The 17,245-nt window shown below is 41.6% G+C and overlaps 1 protein-coding gene across 1 annotated transcript in view; it reads left to right on the forward strand.

Moving 5' to 3' along the window:
• The window catches only part of tgfbr1b (transforming growth factor, beta receptor 1 b), a 77,340-nt gene that overhangs the window by 41,687 nt on the left and 18,408 nt on the right, over positions 1–17,245 (forward strand). The window contains exons 2-5 of the mRNA XM_046848484.1: positions 1,110–1,355; positions 6,290–6,526; positions 11,832–12,062; positions 17,045–17,212. Of these exons, the coding sequence (XP_046704440.1) occupies positions 1,110–1,355; positions 6,290–6,526; positions 11,832–12,062; positions 17,045–17,212 (882 nt within the window). The remainder of the gene's footprint in view (positions 1–1,109; positions 1,356–6,289; positions 6,527–11,831; positions 12,063–17,044; positions 17,213–17,245) is intronic.

Raw genomic sequence — 17,245 nt, forward strand, 5'->3', positions numbered from 1 at the left:
CTCTCCCCGACTTCTCATTTAGAGGAAATAATACCTCGCTTATATTTACTTATATTAGTCTTAAGGTCTCTTACTGTCTAGACTATTAAAACCATGCTGGTTTTTTTTCTTCATGTGGTTAGGATTGTCCACAGATTGTTTTTTTTGTCATGTTCCAGGTCGTCTGGCCTGTCTAGCTTTAGCATTTCTATAACTCGCCATTTCCGTGTCTCTCTTCGTCCGTGTCGTTTTCTGTTTTTGTCCTCCCCTGTAGTTTATTAGCACTCATTTCTCATCTACGTCCCTGATGGTGACGTTGTCAGAGAGCCTCAGCACTGAAGCAGACGGTCACCTTGCTGTGGATTTGATGGGGACACATGGCTCAGGCACGGAGTGAGACCATCCATTATCGAGCCCACAAGCGTGCTGCCCTCGCATATGTTTTAACTGCTTAAAAATCTAATTGTGTAGGCTCTTAGATATACTAAATATGCCTACGTTTGTGGACACCTGGCCTTGAGATTGCTTTTCAAACATCCTATTCCACATTTAGTCCCCATTTTCTATTATAATAACCTCAATGCTTGTGGTGATTTGTGCTCATTGAGTCAGAAGAGTGATAGTAAAGTCAGGTTGTAATGTAGGTGAGGGTGAGGAGGCCTGTTCAAAGGTGTTCAGTAAGGTTGAGGTCAGAGCTCCATTTCTTTTTTAGTACAGTGATTATCTGTAGTAGAGAATACTCATATTTTGGCATCAAAATAAAATTTGATTTGTTTTGATCATTTGTGCCACTACGCTTGTGACTTCTGTGAACTGCTCAGGGTCTTGAATTTATGTGGATGTAAAATGGATGTAAAATTTTGGACTGTCTTTCTACTTTTTTTCACTTAGTTAAGGAACATCAACTCTCATTCACGTCAGTTTGTTTGTGGGCGTCGGTTTCATTTAATGAGCAGCCATGCGGCATTTCAGAAGCACGCCTGCCTTTTTCTGTTTTTGTCTTCGCTTGTGTTCAAATTCAAAAACAAGAAGGCATTTGATCAGCGGTGCTAATAAGACGAGAAGGTGTTTGTGTAGGAGGTTTTGTATACATTAAATTGAGCTAAACTTGTCCGTTTGTGCCTTCACAGCCTTACAATGCTACTGTCACCGCTGCCCGAATTCGACGTGCATCACAGACGGTCTGTGCTACTATGCCATCACCAGGTCAGCCAGCACGATGAAGAAGGATAGCTGGTGCATCGGCGACAACGAGCTGATCCCACGTGACCGACCTTTCATCTGCGCACCATCCAGCAGGGACAACACGGGCGTCTACCCCATGTGCTGCAACACGGACTGGTGCAACAAGAACCCCAACTTCACTATCGAGCCACGTACGCACAACAAATATCATACACACACATGTGCGCACCACTCAGTATTTTTTTAGGGTTCCGAGCTCTTAATGTTTTTTATTATTATTCTCATGTTGCTAAAACCAGTCCCAGCTAAAGTGGTATGTAAAAGGACAACAGATAATCAGTCAAGTGCCAGTAATCATTCAAGAGATATAGGCTGAGTCATATGATTTTTGGCTTTTTTTTCACAACTTTGGATTTCAGTTACTCAACAAAAGTCAGATACTAACCATACTTTAGGAAACATGCTGAAATTTGTTTAAAAAGAGAGCTATACTGTAGAGCCTAAGCCGGTTTACACAGACTGCTCTACCAGGGAAGTTGTAGCTCAGTGGTTGAGATGTTGGACTCTTGCTTGGAAAGTTGAGTTCAAGTCCCAGCACATACAAGCTTCCACTGCTGACTCTTGAGGTCTCACTGGGTCAGTTCTATAAGCTCTTTTTTGAGATCATTGTAAGTTAAATCTGGAAAGATTTGTTTGTGAGAACTTCTACAAATTTACTTAGGACCCCAAATTCCCACCGATTCTGCTGTGCTGCATCTTTCCGCTAAACTATTCCTGGATTTCCAGTCGTTCCTAACGTGCTCGAAAGACACGGCTGCCTTGAGCCAATCAGCTTTTAGCTATGTATGACTCAAGAATGTATTATTTTTATTGTAGCTTTTCCTTTCGTTCTGTGTAACTTGGCAAGAAAGAGTTGGAAGGAGTGCTTGAGCTCTGCTTGCAGCTATATTTATGATTTGTTGTTATTCAAACGGTCCCGTCCAGCAACCGAACGTTCAGGCACAGTGAATTTACACTCACCCTTAAGATGCAGCGAGGAGTCAAAATGAGCGTTTGAAAAAAGAAAAATTGCATTCTTTTCACTTCGGTTAAGCAAATTTGATAAGTAGACAGAATTGTAATCGCTTAGGGGGGCATGGGTAAACCTTTTTGCATGCTTCTTTTCCCTCTTATATGGTAAAGGTCAGAACTAAAAGCACAGATTATTTTTTAATCACTCTTTTAGTTCAGGAAACAACTGACCTGAGTCACAGGCGTGTTTTCTGCTCTGTAGCCTACTGTGAAAGAAGAAAAGCATTTGCATCACACGGGGTGTTAACTGAACTCGCTGCCACCACACACACGCACACACACACACACTATCATTCTCCCTCTTTTCACCACAGAAGCTCTGTTATTAAGTTATTACAGTGATTGTATGCTGGCTTTAAAACCTCCCCTTGTACTTCATTATAACATTTACATTTGTAGTGCTCTATATTCTCCATCAAAATCATATCCTCATGCTGGTTGAAAAAGCTCAGCTTCTGGCAGGTAAAACCCCGTTAAAGGGCATAACAGCACAAGTAGATGGGGTTCAAGAGCTTGTTTAAGCACTTAATGAAGTAGGATTTTCATCCTCGTTTTAAAGACAGACAGTGAGTCAGCGCCTGGCGAAAGTTCACGCTGCCACCTGAGCGAGTGCCAGAAGACTGGTCCTCATGCATGTCTTCCTGAGAGACATGATGTTCCAAATCCCCCTCAAAGGCGATTTTGACCTTGAGCTACAGTGATATAGGAAATCCTGAAAAATGTGCTTTTGTGCTTTATCAATCAGATAAAATTCACTTAAAAAAATCACCAAAAATGAAAATAACGTCTCTAGGTTACATAGGTTACATTACATTTCCCTGAGGGAATAAGACGCTGTGTCGGAAACGCTTTGGGAACGCGACTGCGTTGTCCATGCTCTGAGTAATGAGTCTAATCAGTCAAAATTGAAGACAGGCTGTCACCAGTGAAGGTAGTGCTGAAGGGGTACCGGAGGTGTGACTAGAGATGCAGTGTCTCTTTCTCTCAGGGAACTAGGGTTACATACATAACCTAGGGACACCCCCTTTCAGGAACTCGAGCTGCGTCGCAAAGCATTGGGAATGAGAGTACAATAACACCACACCGACCAGTCTCTGACTAGTGTGAATGAGCACAACTTAGTCAAAGTACAGAGGTGCCAGAAGTGGCACAGAGGTCACGGTTGTAAAACCTGGTAAAGGTGAGCGGGGTGGACCACCCCTCAGTGTCACAGAGGTCTTGGAGGGACACTCCAGAGGACCAAGCCTTAGAAGCTGCAACACTCCGGGTCGAATGAGCTCTGACCCAAAATGGAACGGGAAGATCAGAGGACCCGTAAGAAGACGCGATAGCTGCTGCTGAGCATCTGCTTATGAGCAGGAAGGCCTCTCCTCAAGGGGGGCAGATGAAAACATGTCCTGTCTTTTTCCAGGGACTCGCACGGTGGACGTAACAGTCCAGCACTCGGACCAGGCACAACCGGGTCAACCTCTCCTGGTCTGGGGTCAGGAATAAAGGAGGTTTGAATGCCTGGAGTCTGTCCCTGCGAATTCTCTCCAAAACTCCCGGAAGCAGTGTGACAGGGAAAGGCATCAGGACTCAGCCTCAGCCATGGTTGCGCCAGTCCCAACTGGGCTGGTGGATATAGGGAGAACCATAGGTCTCTCCAAAAACCGCTCCACCACCCCAGCTTGGACCCCTGTCTTGTCAGTGTGTCTGCTACCTCAATAAGCTGCTCTGGAGGAAAGGAGCTTTCCCTGGGCCCACAGGAGGATCTGGTGCGCCAGCCTGTACAGGGGGTTAAACGCAGACCCATCTGGTGGTTGATATACAAGACCACTGAGGTGTTTTTCGAGCGGACCAACACGTGATGGCCTCTGAGGTGTGGAAGGAAGCTCTTCAAAGCCAGAAGCATGGCCAGTATTTCTAGGCAATTAATGTGCCACCTCTGATGGACACTGTCCAATAGACCTTGTGCAGAGCGGGCACTCGTGACCGCTTCTCATCCTGTGTGGGACGCATCCGACCCTGGGATCTTTCCACGCATCTAGGCACTTAGGCATCGCCGTGTGACCCGGATTGTGTGGAGGAGATTGCCCTTCTTAGAGAACCCCAGGCTTTGAGCCACCACTGAAGGGGTCTCATGTACAGGAGGCCAAGTGGAATGACACCGGACACTGCTGCCATGAGCCCGAGCAGTCTCTGGAGCTGCTTGACAGTGAGTGACTGCCCTTTTTTGACCTTCCTGACCGCCGTGAGGATGGACAATCTTGTGCGATTTGGTGGGAAAAAATTTGGGGGGATTTTTGTGTCGCAGTTAGCAAGAAACAGATCAAGTGCAAATATACCTTTAATTTAAATGGCAAACAAAAAATAGTTAATCCAATGATAAGCGATGAGCGAAAGAGCCAACAACAGCCATTCAAGACAAACATGAGACGAGTGCTTTGAAAGGTGAGATTACTTACAGGTGCTGTTCAGTGGTGACAAGGAACAGGTATAAGAGCTTGGATATATGTGACCAAGTGAAGGGTAATTTAGGACCAAAATCCCGACACTTAGATTGTACTACATAATAAATGTGATTATGTATTATTAACATTATAATGAATGTTTCATTGTCTATTTTGGTATATTTTTTGTATTAAGGTGTATTTAGGATTATTAGGGCAATAACATTGAAAAAGCAAAAAAAGAGAAGAACAATACAGAAATAAGTGAGAGTGTGTTCTGAAATTTAGAAAGGCATTTAAATCCAGTCTAATAGGTTTTTATTAATAAATAATATTTGTACGTATGTGCCTTTAGGTCATAACACACTGAACAATATGTCTGCTGCGTAATTGGTCCTATATGGAAACACTGCCTTTATGTTATAGACGTTTGTTTTGTTCATTGTTGTTATCTTCATGTACTAAGACATATGAGCATCCAGAATCAATAATCTGCTCAAAAATCCAAAAATTACTGTGTAAAAGGGAGCGGGTTTGAGTTCCATCAAGATGCGGGAGCTTACACCGAACACATGCGCACTCCGTGACGTACTCAGGCAGATCTGTACCTGTAAACACAGAAACGGTATTCTGTACACATGACAGCCATCTGCACCGTGCCTGGAATCGTTTCCTCATAACCACAGCCGGTTTCATTCTTCAGAATTGGAACCGCTATGACTTTTGCAAACATACTGATCATTTCCGGCTTGGACGATGTTTCGCAACTTTTTCATCGTGCCGCCGCTTAGCCTAGACAGTGTCTTTTAAGATCTCGTTTCTGATATCGGGAAGTTAATCATAGAGAATGTGGAGGTAACAGTCACATGGAAAGACAGCCAGGCATGACTCCTGATTCATGTGTCCTGAAAGCCAGTCATAAAGTTCTCCTTTAGCAGAACTGTGTGGGCCTTATTTCTGTGGAGAAACACTTTTTTTTTTTTTTTTTTTTTTGTTGGGGGGGGGGATAGAATAGGGCTTATTTATCCCATATCCCCGGAGGTCAAAGCGTCTTCTGTGGTATTCATGCGCAGTACATGGATGTAAGTGTTTTCAGATGTTAATTCCGAATTTATTTGGAATAGTGAAGACAAAGCCTCACTTGTGACAAAGAAAACTCACACAATGTCTATATTTTAGCTTTGAAACAAAATTAACTAAAAATGCATGTTTGCTTCCACTAGCATTTCCTTACAATTTGTGCCACTTTATTTAAGTAAACTATGACTTGAGAATTCACGAGCACTGTCCTTGTTAGACAATATAAAACAAATGGGCTCTTTGCTTAATAAAAATGAAGCTCGCTGTTGCTTTTTTTTTTGTCGTTGCTTGGCAGCCATCTTGAATTAAAACCATTGACATGCACTGGGTAAAATGTGCTACAATTGCTTTTTCCTCCTGCCTGCAGATTTTTTTTTGGAAATATTTGCACGTCTGCTCTCAGTGACAGGTGATTGGATCGAGAGGAACGAATACAATACTGGCAGATCAATTTTAATGAAAAAGATCTCAGGTTTTTATTTGAACTGCGAGTGATGATAGAAAAAAACGGTAAACTTTTTCTTTCTTTCTGTCTTTCTCAGCGACACAAGAGAATCCTCCCACGCTGGGTCCTGTGGCTTTGGCGGCTGTAATCGCCGGGCCTGTGTGCCTGCTCTGCTTCGTGCTGGTCACTGTGTTCTACGTGTGCCACAGCCGCTCGGTCATCCACCACCGTGTGCCTAACGAGGAAGACCCGTCTATGGACCACCCGTACATCACCGTGGGCACCACGCTCAAAGACCTCATCTATGACATGACTACATCCGGATCGGGTTCTGGTGCGCACCCTTCACACACGTCTCACATCACACTGTCAGCATCTTTCTCTCTCTCTCTCTCTCTCTCTCTCTCTCTCTCTCTCTTTCTCTTTCTCTTTCTCCCTGCCCGAGGCTGAGCGTCTCAGACACGGCCTATTGTTGTCTGATAATCTCTCCTGTAATTACCTGCTGACACGACCGACTCCCCGCCTTGCTTTCACGCTTTGTTTACGGGACTAGTATTTCTCTCTGTGTCTCTGCCTGTCTGTGGGTTCTTTTGAACTCGTGGTTTTGAGAGCCGATCCGTTTCTGTGCGAAAGTGCCAGTGTGCTGTCGTATTGTTTGGGACAAATTATTTTGGATCGTCCCCAAGAGGATCTTTTTCAACCACAAAATGCGCCTTTTGTTCATAAAAATTGTAAGAACTGAGAGATTTCCTTAGGTTAGGATTAGATAAATAAATGTAGCAATACATCAGGCATAATAGAGCATTGAGGGGAAAATACAATTGTGTGTGTGTGTGTGTGTGTGTGTGTGTGTGTGTGTGTGTGTGTGTGTGTGTGTGTGGCTTGCTGCGCTCAGCACTTGTCACTCGTCTGTCTCTCCGGCAGTGTCGGAGCGAACAGTGAGTGTAAAAGAGGTAGCATTTCCTGAGCGAGCGTTCACACGGCACCACGTTCACCTCTCACCTCGAAACCTAACGCACTGTTTAATTACTGATAAACTCTCTGTCTGCGATCGGCTCAGCTCAGAACACGAGCCTTATTTACACAATCTCCCTTTCTTCCTTTTTTACTACCGTTTGTTTGCCATTGTGTTGTGTCTGGCTTCGAGTGTGTGCATGTGTGTTTTGTCTGCAGAGATGTTTTCACTGACAACACACACGGTTCCGGGTTTGTAACACTGAACAACACAGCTTAGGGACAAGAAGCGTACCTGGGACTCCCAGACTCCAGCGTGTGCTCAAATCACATAAAGAAAGGGAGAGGATTTTCTCTGGAGGTGACCTGACAAGTAGTAAGGCATAGGTAGCATTTGAAATTCAAATTTTAAATGGAAATAATGCTGAAGGACTTGTATGGTGGACGTGCCATATGACATGATAAAAAACAAATCAAACAAAATGCTGAAGGACAAATCGATACAGATAGATTTTTTGACCACAGAAAAATCTTTAGGACAGAGCTGGCATTCCATTTCCTTCACCAGAGACCCTGGCATTAGTCGCTCTGAATAAGCCTGAAATCTTACACTATAGACTAAATAGACTAAAATCTGTCATCTTTGATCACCGGTTTGTTCACCGACAGCCGATGCGATCCCTTTTTTTCCCCTCCGATGAAATGCAGTGTCAAAAGATTTCAGACTCTTTCCTGCAGCGTGACTTCTCCTACGAGGAGCGTCAAATTAAAAGCACCAATAGTAGCGCCGAACCTGATGACGCAATAAGCGCAACGACTTCAACCCCCTCCTAAGTCTCCCAAATCTGGCGACGAGTCAGGTGGACAGTGCAGCAAGAAGATATGGAAGGAAAAGGAGTGTTTGTAAGATGTTTTTATTATCAAGGCGTAATTAACGCTACGGATCGTTTTTGTTTGCTGCTAGCTACCATTAGCGAGAGAACGTGGGTGTCACAATTTTTTTTTCCTTGGGTGCGTGACTGTCATGCCGTCTGACATGGTGACAACTGAGAAACTACAGTGTGACATGGGGATCATATTTATATACAGTCTGACAAGCAACAATCGCAAAAAGGACTATAAGAATCGTGCAGTGTGAGCCCGGCATTAGAATTATCACGTTTATACTTAGAGGGTTTCTCAAGGAGCAGTGACAAGCAGTGAGCAAGCATTGGTAGCTTGGTGCTGATGGGATTGAAACTCACAACCAGAAGGCTGACATCTTAAACACTGTTTCTTGGTAGCAGGAAGAGCTGTGTTTTTTTGCCTTAGGGACTCTATAACAATAAAAATAATGATCAGTGTGTAAAAGCGTGACTAATTGTTGTTCAGTAAATAAGGAATTGCAATAGTTGGCAAATCCATTTTGTAAAAGAGCGATAAAAAGCTTTGGGGCATTCTGTTCAAGGAAACTAATCCTCCACATTGTGTCGGTCTGCATCACATATGCCTGCTGTTTAATGTTTCTATCTGAAAGCATGTCCCTTTCGTTTTAATACCTTAACTAGGGTGCTTAGTTTTTCTCCACAGAACTAGCTGTCCTACCAGTAGGGCCATCAATTTCATGAGAAATGTCTCGTGAGCACGTTTGTATTCGCCATTGTGCAGAGCTGCAGGCTGTGGAAGCAGTATTCACTCTGGAGTTCCTGCTTCTCTCGAATCCGGGGCCATCGTTCAGTTTCGGTTAAACTGATTCACTTCATGTATCTCCTCCGTTTATCTGACTTTTCATTCCGTCCTCTTCCAACTTATCTAAGAGGACTAAGGAAGTAAAACTAAAGATTTAAACATGGAAATAAGTGGACCAGCTTCTAGAACCGGAAACTGATCAAATATGGAAAGTTTGCCATGGTGCTTGATGATAGGACGCACGTTTATGACTGATTTTTCTCGCCACTTTAGTTTCGCAGGGATGAGGTCCAAAATCAGATCAGCTTATCTACACATGATAGCTATATGAAAAGGACGACACCCACAGGGATTTTCGATCGAATACGAGAAGACCCATTATTCCAAATTTGATACTGTGCAACATTCGCACCAACGGACAAGTCTAAAATGACAAGAACACCTAGCGCTCAGAGAATCGGCACACTCTTGGCAAACGCCTTCTCGTCTTTTGTTATAAAGGTATGTCTACTTTTTCTGGCAGCGAAGTAAACGCTTGGCAACCGCGTATCCATCGCAACACAGCAGCTATTGTACTCTACATTCCAAACCAGCATCCCCCCACCCCCCACCCCACTAAAACAACTGCACGCGTTCTGAATAGCCATATTCCAAAAGACAGTCGAGCTCTAGCGTCCTGGTGCAGATGACTTGCTTTCAAATGGAACTCAGTAAGAACACAGTGTACAGGACACACAGGTTTGAACAACACTGTAAAGAAAACTCTTTTAAGATGTTTTAGATCGTTTACATACATTATATGGACCAAAGTGTTTCCAGCTGTATGAAGTTCTTCACCAAACTGTTACGACAAAGTTGGAGGCACACAATTAAATGTCGTTTTTCATTACGTTTTTTAAAACTGTTCCAGCATGAAAATGCCTTTGTGCTCAAAGCTAGCTCCATGAAGATATGCTTTGCATGGGTTGCAGTGGAAGATCTTTAGTGACCTGCTATAGAGCTGTAAACCTCAACCCTTTTGAACACCTTTGGGACAAATTGGAACGCTGGCTGCACCCCAGGTTTCCTCACTTTACCTACATCACTACCTGACTTTGCTAACACCCTTGTAGATGAATGCGCTCAAAATCACCACACTCACACTCCAAAATCTAATGGAACACCTTCCCTGGAGATTGGAGATTATTATAACAGCAAATAGGGTCTAAATGTGGATTGGTATGTTTAAGAAGCACATACGAATCTTACAGTCAGGTGTCTACATACTTTTGTCCATATAATATATGTTTTGAGGATGATAGACATAAAACAAATCATATCAGAAAATATTGGGGTGCAACGTATCGCAGTTGATTTAACCGCAGATTAATTGCTCTTTTTTTATTCGATTATTTAGATTTTTTTTAACACTCTAGATTGTTTAATCTAACAATTAGATTGTTTTTCCCCCTCTGCCGATATTTCTTTTCAAGTAACGTATAAGTTCGTAACTACATGGAGCAGTCATGCGTTCACATGCATGGGACATGTTAATCAGTCAACAACAACGGCTAGCAGAGGAGCAGAAGAAAACGCCTCCTGCATCATTTACATCCCATGTATGGAAGCATTTTCTTAATGTAACTTTTCTAGTAATAAATGCAAATTATATTTGTCTAGTCCCCCTTTTTTTTGCTGATACGAAAAATTAACTGATCTGTGACTCAAAAACCGTTACGTGATCAGAAATTAAAGCTCATTTTTTATTTGAACAGACAAATTAATCTAAATTCACTGCTATAGTGTTTAAATATCTGCCCTTGGTGTCATTGTGTGACCTTCTACAGTCAGAATATTCAGTTATAATTATATAATTGTTTTAATTATACTATGCTTTATCTAGAATTATGGCTTAGGTGGAAGATGATACTAGAGGATGAACTATGATAGATAGATAGATAGATAGATAGATAGATAGATAGATAGATAGATAGATAGATAGATAGATAGATAGATAGATAGATAGATAGATAGATAGATAGATAGATAGATAGATGATAGATAGATAGATAGATAGATAGATAGATAGATAGATAGATAGATAGATAGATAGATAGATTAATTTTACTATTTGTCGGAACAAACGTCGAAAATAAAATATTATTCCGTTTTAGGTTGTTTAGTTGTCTAGGTGGATAAAATGTCAGACTTTTTGGCTAATCAAATACAAGTCTAGGCGGTTTCGTTTCCAGCCAGGAGGAGGCATATCCTAACTATTGCTGTAACTTTTTAGCTGGCTACGATGCCATGCTAAGTATGTTAGCTGTTCTTGCGGCCAGCTCATATCATGTTCATGTAACCTGGAACTCATATAGACATTTACACACCTTGTTTTCCTGGCTCAGCATGAGAGGATGTTCGGATTTCAGTTTTAATCCCTTTAAAAAACCAGCGCGTATCAGTTTCCTCCGACTGTGCGAATTTGCGTTCGCGGAATTGAGACCTGTCGGCCAATCAAGACACGAGTATTTTATATTTTTTATGCAAACCTCAGTTTACTTTACTTATAAGAGTCAAGAAGCTTTTATTGTCATTTCAACCATATCTAGCTGACGCTGTACACAGTGAAATGAAACAACATAGAGCTACATCACAGAAAACACAGGGCTAAGGACTAGTAAGTGTCCTCACCACATAAAGGTGCATAAGGACTACATAAGGAATGGCCTCAGACATAAAGCCGGTTGTTGGTTGCTTATGAATACATTATTAAGGCATGTAGGTATGATTCAAATATAATGTTACAATGCTGATGTGTGAGCGTGGACTGCATCACGTTGATCCATTCTGGTGTGATTAAGTTCTTATAGTCTGCACATGTGGACAACATGATGCCTCCCAATAGTCTGTCTTCCTAATTCTGACTGTGGTCATTATTAGAGATCTGAGCACTGGTTCTTTATAAGAATTTGTCTTCTCACTTGTCTGGAACATTATCATGCTATTTGACCAGGTTTTACTTTCTCTCTCTGTCTCAGGTCTTCCGCTGCTGGTGCAAAGAACCATTGCCAGGACCATCATCCTGCAGGAGAGCATCGGTAAAGGCCGCTTCGGCGAGGTGTGGAGGGGAAAGTGGAGAGGAGAGGAAGTGGCCGTGAAGATTTTCTCCTCTCGTGAGGAGCGCTCCTGGTTCCGCGAGGCTGAAATCTATCAGACAGTCATGCTGCGTCACGAGAACATCCTGGGCTTCATCGCCGCTGATAATAAAGGTCAGCGCGTCGCCATTTTCACATCCAGCTCAGGCGCTATCCCTCTGCTCCGAGCCGGACCGGAGGGATCTCGATAAACGATAAATAAAAATCAGAGATGCTCTTTGATGCGCAGGTTGAAAGCAGGACTGTTTTGAAGAACATGGAAATGTAGATCTGTACAGCCTTGATCTCAAAGACTCTTTAATACTGTATCACAGACAGGTATAGTGCGGCAGCCTGGGAAGCACTGTTGTTTATAGATTTGATTAAAATTCCATGTAATATGTCATGGAATTGATTATCAAAATATACACAATAACGATATACATCAGTGCCTCTAGTCTCGGCTTTGGATAAACCAGAAGTAGGACTTTGAATTGATAGCATCAGGGATCGTCTATAAATTCCAACACCATACAAAATGGCTTTCATGTTCCCTTTTATCGATTTTGTAGTTTTGTACAAATCTTAATAGCAGGCGTTGTCTGTTCACCGCAGAGCAAATTCAATTCAATTCAAATCAGTTCTATTTGTATAGCCCTTTTAACAGTGGACATTGTTCCAATGCAGCTTTACAGAAATAAAGGTACAGGTGCTTTATACATGTCACATGTATACATTACAGGAAAGTGAAACTCTTTTTTTGCATATCCCAGTGATGTTAGGAAGCTGGGCCTTGTTCAAAGACCCCAGAAGGGCAGCTTGGTGATACTGTGGCTTGAACCCTGAACCGATCAGTAACCCAGAGCCTTAACCACTACGCTACCACTACTAAAAGGTTATAAAGTTGGAATGTGCCCTGATCAGGCACAACATTGTGACATTATAACGTTATGAGAGGTGAAGTGAATAACACTGATTATCTCTTCATCATGGCTCCTGTTAGTGGGTGAGATATATTAGGCAGCAAGTGAACATTTTCTCCTGAAACTTGTTGTGTTGGACTCCGGAAAAATGAGCACACGTAAGGATTTGACCAAGTTTGACACGGTACAAAGGGCAAAACATGCAGCTGTTGTGGGATGTTCCTGGTCTGAAGTGGTGAGTATCTATCGAAAGTGGTCTAAGGAAGGAACAGTGGTGAACCAGCGACAGGGTCACAGGCGGCCGAGGATTATTAATGCACGTGGGGAGCGAAGGCTGGTCCTCGTGGTCCGATGCTGTAACTCAAATTGCTGGAGTTAATGTTGTTAATGCTCAAAGGGTCAGGACTTTTACAGCAAAAGGGGACCAAAACTATATTAGGCAGGTGGTTATAGAGTTATGCCTAGTCAGTGTATGTATATATATACATACATACATACATACATACATACATACAAGTTTGTTTTTTATAAGTTTGTTTCTTTCAAGTTTATCCTTAATGAGTGAAGGGCGACATGGCAAGGAAAAACTGAGAGGAACCAAAAGGGAAAACATTCTCCTCTGAGTGGCATTGAATGTCCACTCATTACAGTTGCAATATCGTTGAGGGTTACTGTTCAGTGATTGGCGTTCAAGCGCATAACTGTTCATGCAAACTGAGGTCTAAACTAACCCTAAACTGTTGTAGCAGACTTCATAATAATTACAGTCTACATCCATCCTTAGTACTCAGTACCCTCATGGATCTTTAGGCTGTTTATGCACACATCTACACATTCACTCATTTGTATAAACTTTATTTTAAAATGTATCTTAGTTACAGATTATATCCCAACAATAGTCCGACTTCATTTTTGCAAGAATTCCTGTCGTTATATAACTGGATTTTTTTAGCCCCTCTGTAATGGTGTAATGTTCACACAGCAGACATTCTTCATGCCTGACCACACCCTGGTCCTTTTTTCTCTCAGCGACTTGGCGAGGTCAAACCACTGTTCTTCATCACTGTTCAGTGATGAAGAGGACGATGGCATATTGCATATTTGGACTATTTATGAATTAAATGCGTTAGATTTACGTTTAAGCCGTTATGCTACAGCTTGGTGACAGAAGGGAGAACGATTTTACAACCTTGTTAGTTACACTTTACCAGATGTTTTCAAGGCAAAGTAACCAAAGTTGTTTGTTTGTTCAGACAGGTCTTTCCCAGACCACTGTATTCTGGGAATGCTGTATTTGTTAGTGCTGAAAATGGATGAGGAAATTTCACGTTTTTTCGGGGGCTTGCATACTTTCTTTGTGTGAGCTTAAGTATGAATGAGACAGAAAGTTTATTAGCTTTGACATCATGTCTAGTCTGGTCTAGGTTGTGAGCACAGGATTTAAATAAGAGCTGTTTTTCCACCTAAAACCCGAGAGACAACTTTACCAAAAACCTAACTGCTTATTTTTCAGGGGATGAAAATGCGTGTGTGAGAGCGAAAGAGTATAAGAGAATGAGAGTGTTTATATAGGAAAAGGGCAGTGCTTGGATTCAGAGCAGCTGCTGTGAGATTTCACCAGCCATCTGGAATTGCACAGATCCGTGAGCAGAGGTCTTATTTACTGTGTCCATTAGTCTATTGCTCTCACACTTAGTCCACTCACAACCCCGGTGTAATCTGCTCTCACTATAATCTGCATTATTACCAAAACGCAATTAAGAAACCGACTAATTTACACACTCCTGAGGACTATCCAACAATCCAACGCTAGCTGAAAACCCAGTTTCCTGTTTACGGCATGCATCTGAGACTCATAAATATGCTGTAATCTTCAACAGTGACATGGAAATGAAATGAACTTAATGAAACACACTCATACACCCACAGAAGTTTTTGTGCTTTTTTGTCAGCATGACTTTTCAAAGTGGAATTTTTTTGGGGGTGGGGTACAAATAGGGTGAATGTGTTTTGTTTATTGGGCGTAATGTAATCTGTTTTGGCAGATCATTAAAAAAAAAGTGTTCAGTTTTTCTGTAAAACAAATTGTTGGGACTTTATCTGTATAAATCTACAGCATGCTCATATTTATATGCTGTTTTCATATTAACAATAATAATAGTTATAGCTATTATTCAATGTGGTATGAAAAAGTTTTGAGACTAGTTTGTAACACGCCAACAGATGGCAGCACAAGGCTGCACGCACAGTCACAGGTAGCACCGACCTTCATAAGACAGTGTGCCAAAAGACAATGTCCTGTGTACATTGGGAGCAGTGCAACTGGTGCTATTATGACCACGTGTGCACCCTGTCACCTTACACGTAAGTGTCTTAGCGGAAACAACACAATCTCACATCCGCACACACACCTACTCGACAGATTTGGCTTCTGCTGACTTCGCCCTCTTTCCAAAGATGAAGGCAAGGCAGGAACGAGAAACAGAATGAGATCAAGAAAATGTGAGACATTGAACTATGACAATAAACGGCTTGGAAATGAACAGGAACTGAGCAAGTTTAATAATAATCTAAATCTTAATTAAAAGAAAAAAGTCTGATTAATTTAGTGAGCTTTTCTGTAAGAAGATGTTTATATAAAGCAAATGGAATTAATCTTCAGAGACAGAGCACAATTAAATCTGTTTTTGCAGAAGAAGATTAGGTATTCATTTTGTCTGCGTAACATCAAGAGAATGAACAAACCCTTCATGCTTTAGGAATGTATATAGTTTACACTATATAGACACCAGACCATGACACCTGCATTTGCTTTTTGAACATCAACTCTCAAAACTGGTTCCGTCTCCACTATTATAATGAGCTCCACTCAGTCAGGAAGACTTTACAGTAGATTTTGGAATGCAGCTGTGAAGATTTGTGATCATTCAGCTACATTTATGAGAAGTTGGGTGAGGAGGTGTGGGGATGTTCATCAGAATATGGGTTTGCCAGTTGGGTGTCCGTATTCTTTTTCCCCAGAGATGGCAAAAGTACACACATCGTTCAATCAAGTAAAAGTACAAATACACATTTTAAAAGACTCTGGTAAAAGTTGAAGTACTGAATACACTTTTTTACACAAGATAAAGTCAAGATGTTTGGGCTCTGACATGTACTTAAGTAAAAAGTAGCAATTACTTCTACATGTTTTAGTGGTAACTTCTTGTTGCCTTCTGCCCTGCTTATTGTTATCTTTATAAACTACCCTCCGTCTGTGGTGTGTGATAGGAAATGATACACCAGTGGTAGATTGGAAAAGCTGCCCAATGACAATAAATAGGTTGATGGGAAGAAAAAATATTGATCATGTCACCGAACAGATTCAAACTAAAGTAACGAGTCTGATTTGAAAATATAAGAAGTAGAAAGTAGAGATATTTGTGTAAAAATGTAATGATTGAAAGTAAAAAGTCTGAAAATAAATGGCGAAGTAATGTAATGATACCAGAAAAATCTACTTAAGCACAGTAACAAAGTATTTGTACTTTACTACTTTCCAACTCTACTTTTGGCCATATGGTGTAAGTGATGATTTGTTTCAACATCTGACTATAAACAGATAAAACATTGGAAACGTCCTTTAATTGATAGGAATTTGTAATGTATTAAAAAGGAAAACACAGTATGTGCTCTTACCGGAAAGTAATTCATGAATGTTTTTTATCCCTACAATATTTATCTCTTGTAATTTATGGTATAAATATCGCCATATCTTGAGAAAAAATCTTGAGAAGCAGTGGTTTTCAGATATAAAGCACTTTTGTACGTCGCTCTGGATAAGGGCGTCTGCTAAATGCCGCAAATCTAAATGTAAATGTAAATGTTTAGGGTCGGAGAAAGATTTCGTCTTATGTGTGTGGATGATTGTGTTTTAGCCTTATTAGCTGTAATTCATGAACGCATACTGTTCTATACACGATTATGTACTGTACTGATTTCTAATCTTCCTCTCGCTCTCTTTTGAGGCCCCTCTCTCAGGCATTTTTTCCTTACCTCTGGTTAGCTCGTGATAGATCTATATGTACACCTGTATATCTGCAAGGCTGCTTTGTAACAGCGTCTATCATTTACAGCACTATGCAAATACATTGAAGCAAAAGTAAGAAGTCTGACTCTCACTCCTGTCTCTGTCGCATGTTTTCCTTCTTTCAGATAATGGAACATGGACCCAGCTGTGGTTGGTGTCCGATTACCACGAGCACGGCTCCCTGTTCGACTACTTGAACAGATACACGGTGACGGTGGAGGGAATGATCAAGCTTTCCCTGTCCACTGCTAGCGGCCTGGCTCATCTGCACATGGAGATCGTAGGAACACAAGGTAAACGGCTCGACTTCTGCTCGCTCCATGTAC

This window comes from Silurus meridionalis, chromosome 4 (assembly GCF_014805685.1).
Source record: "Silurus meridionalis isolate SWU-2019-XX chromosome 4, ASM1480568v1, whole genome shotgun sequence".
In the NCBI taxonomy this organism is placed as follows: Eukaryota; Metazoa; Chordata; class Actinopteri; order Siluriformes; family Siluridae; genus Silurus; species Silurus meridionalis.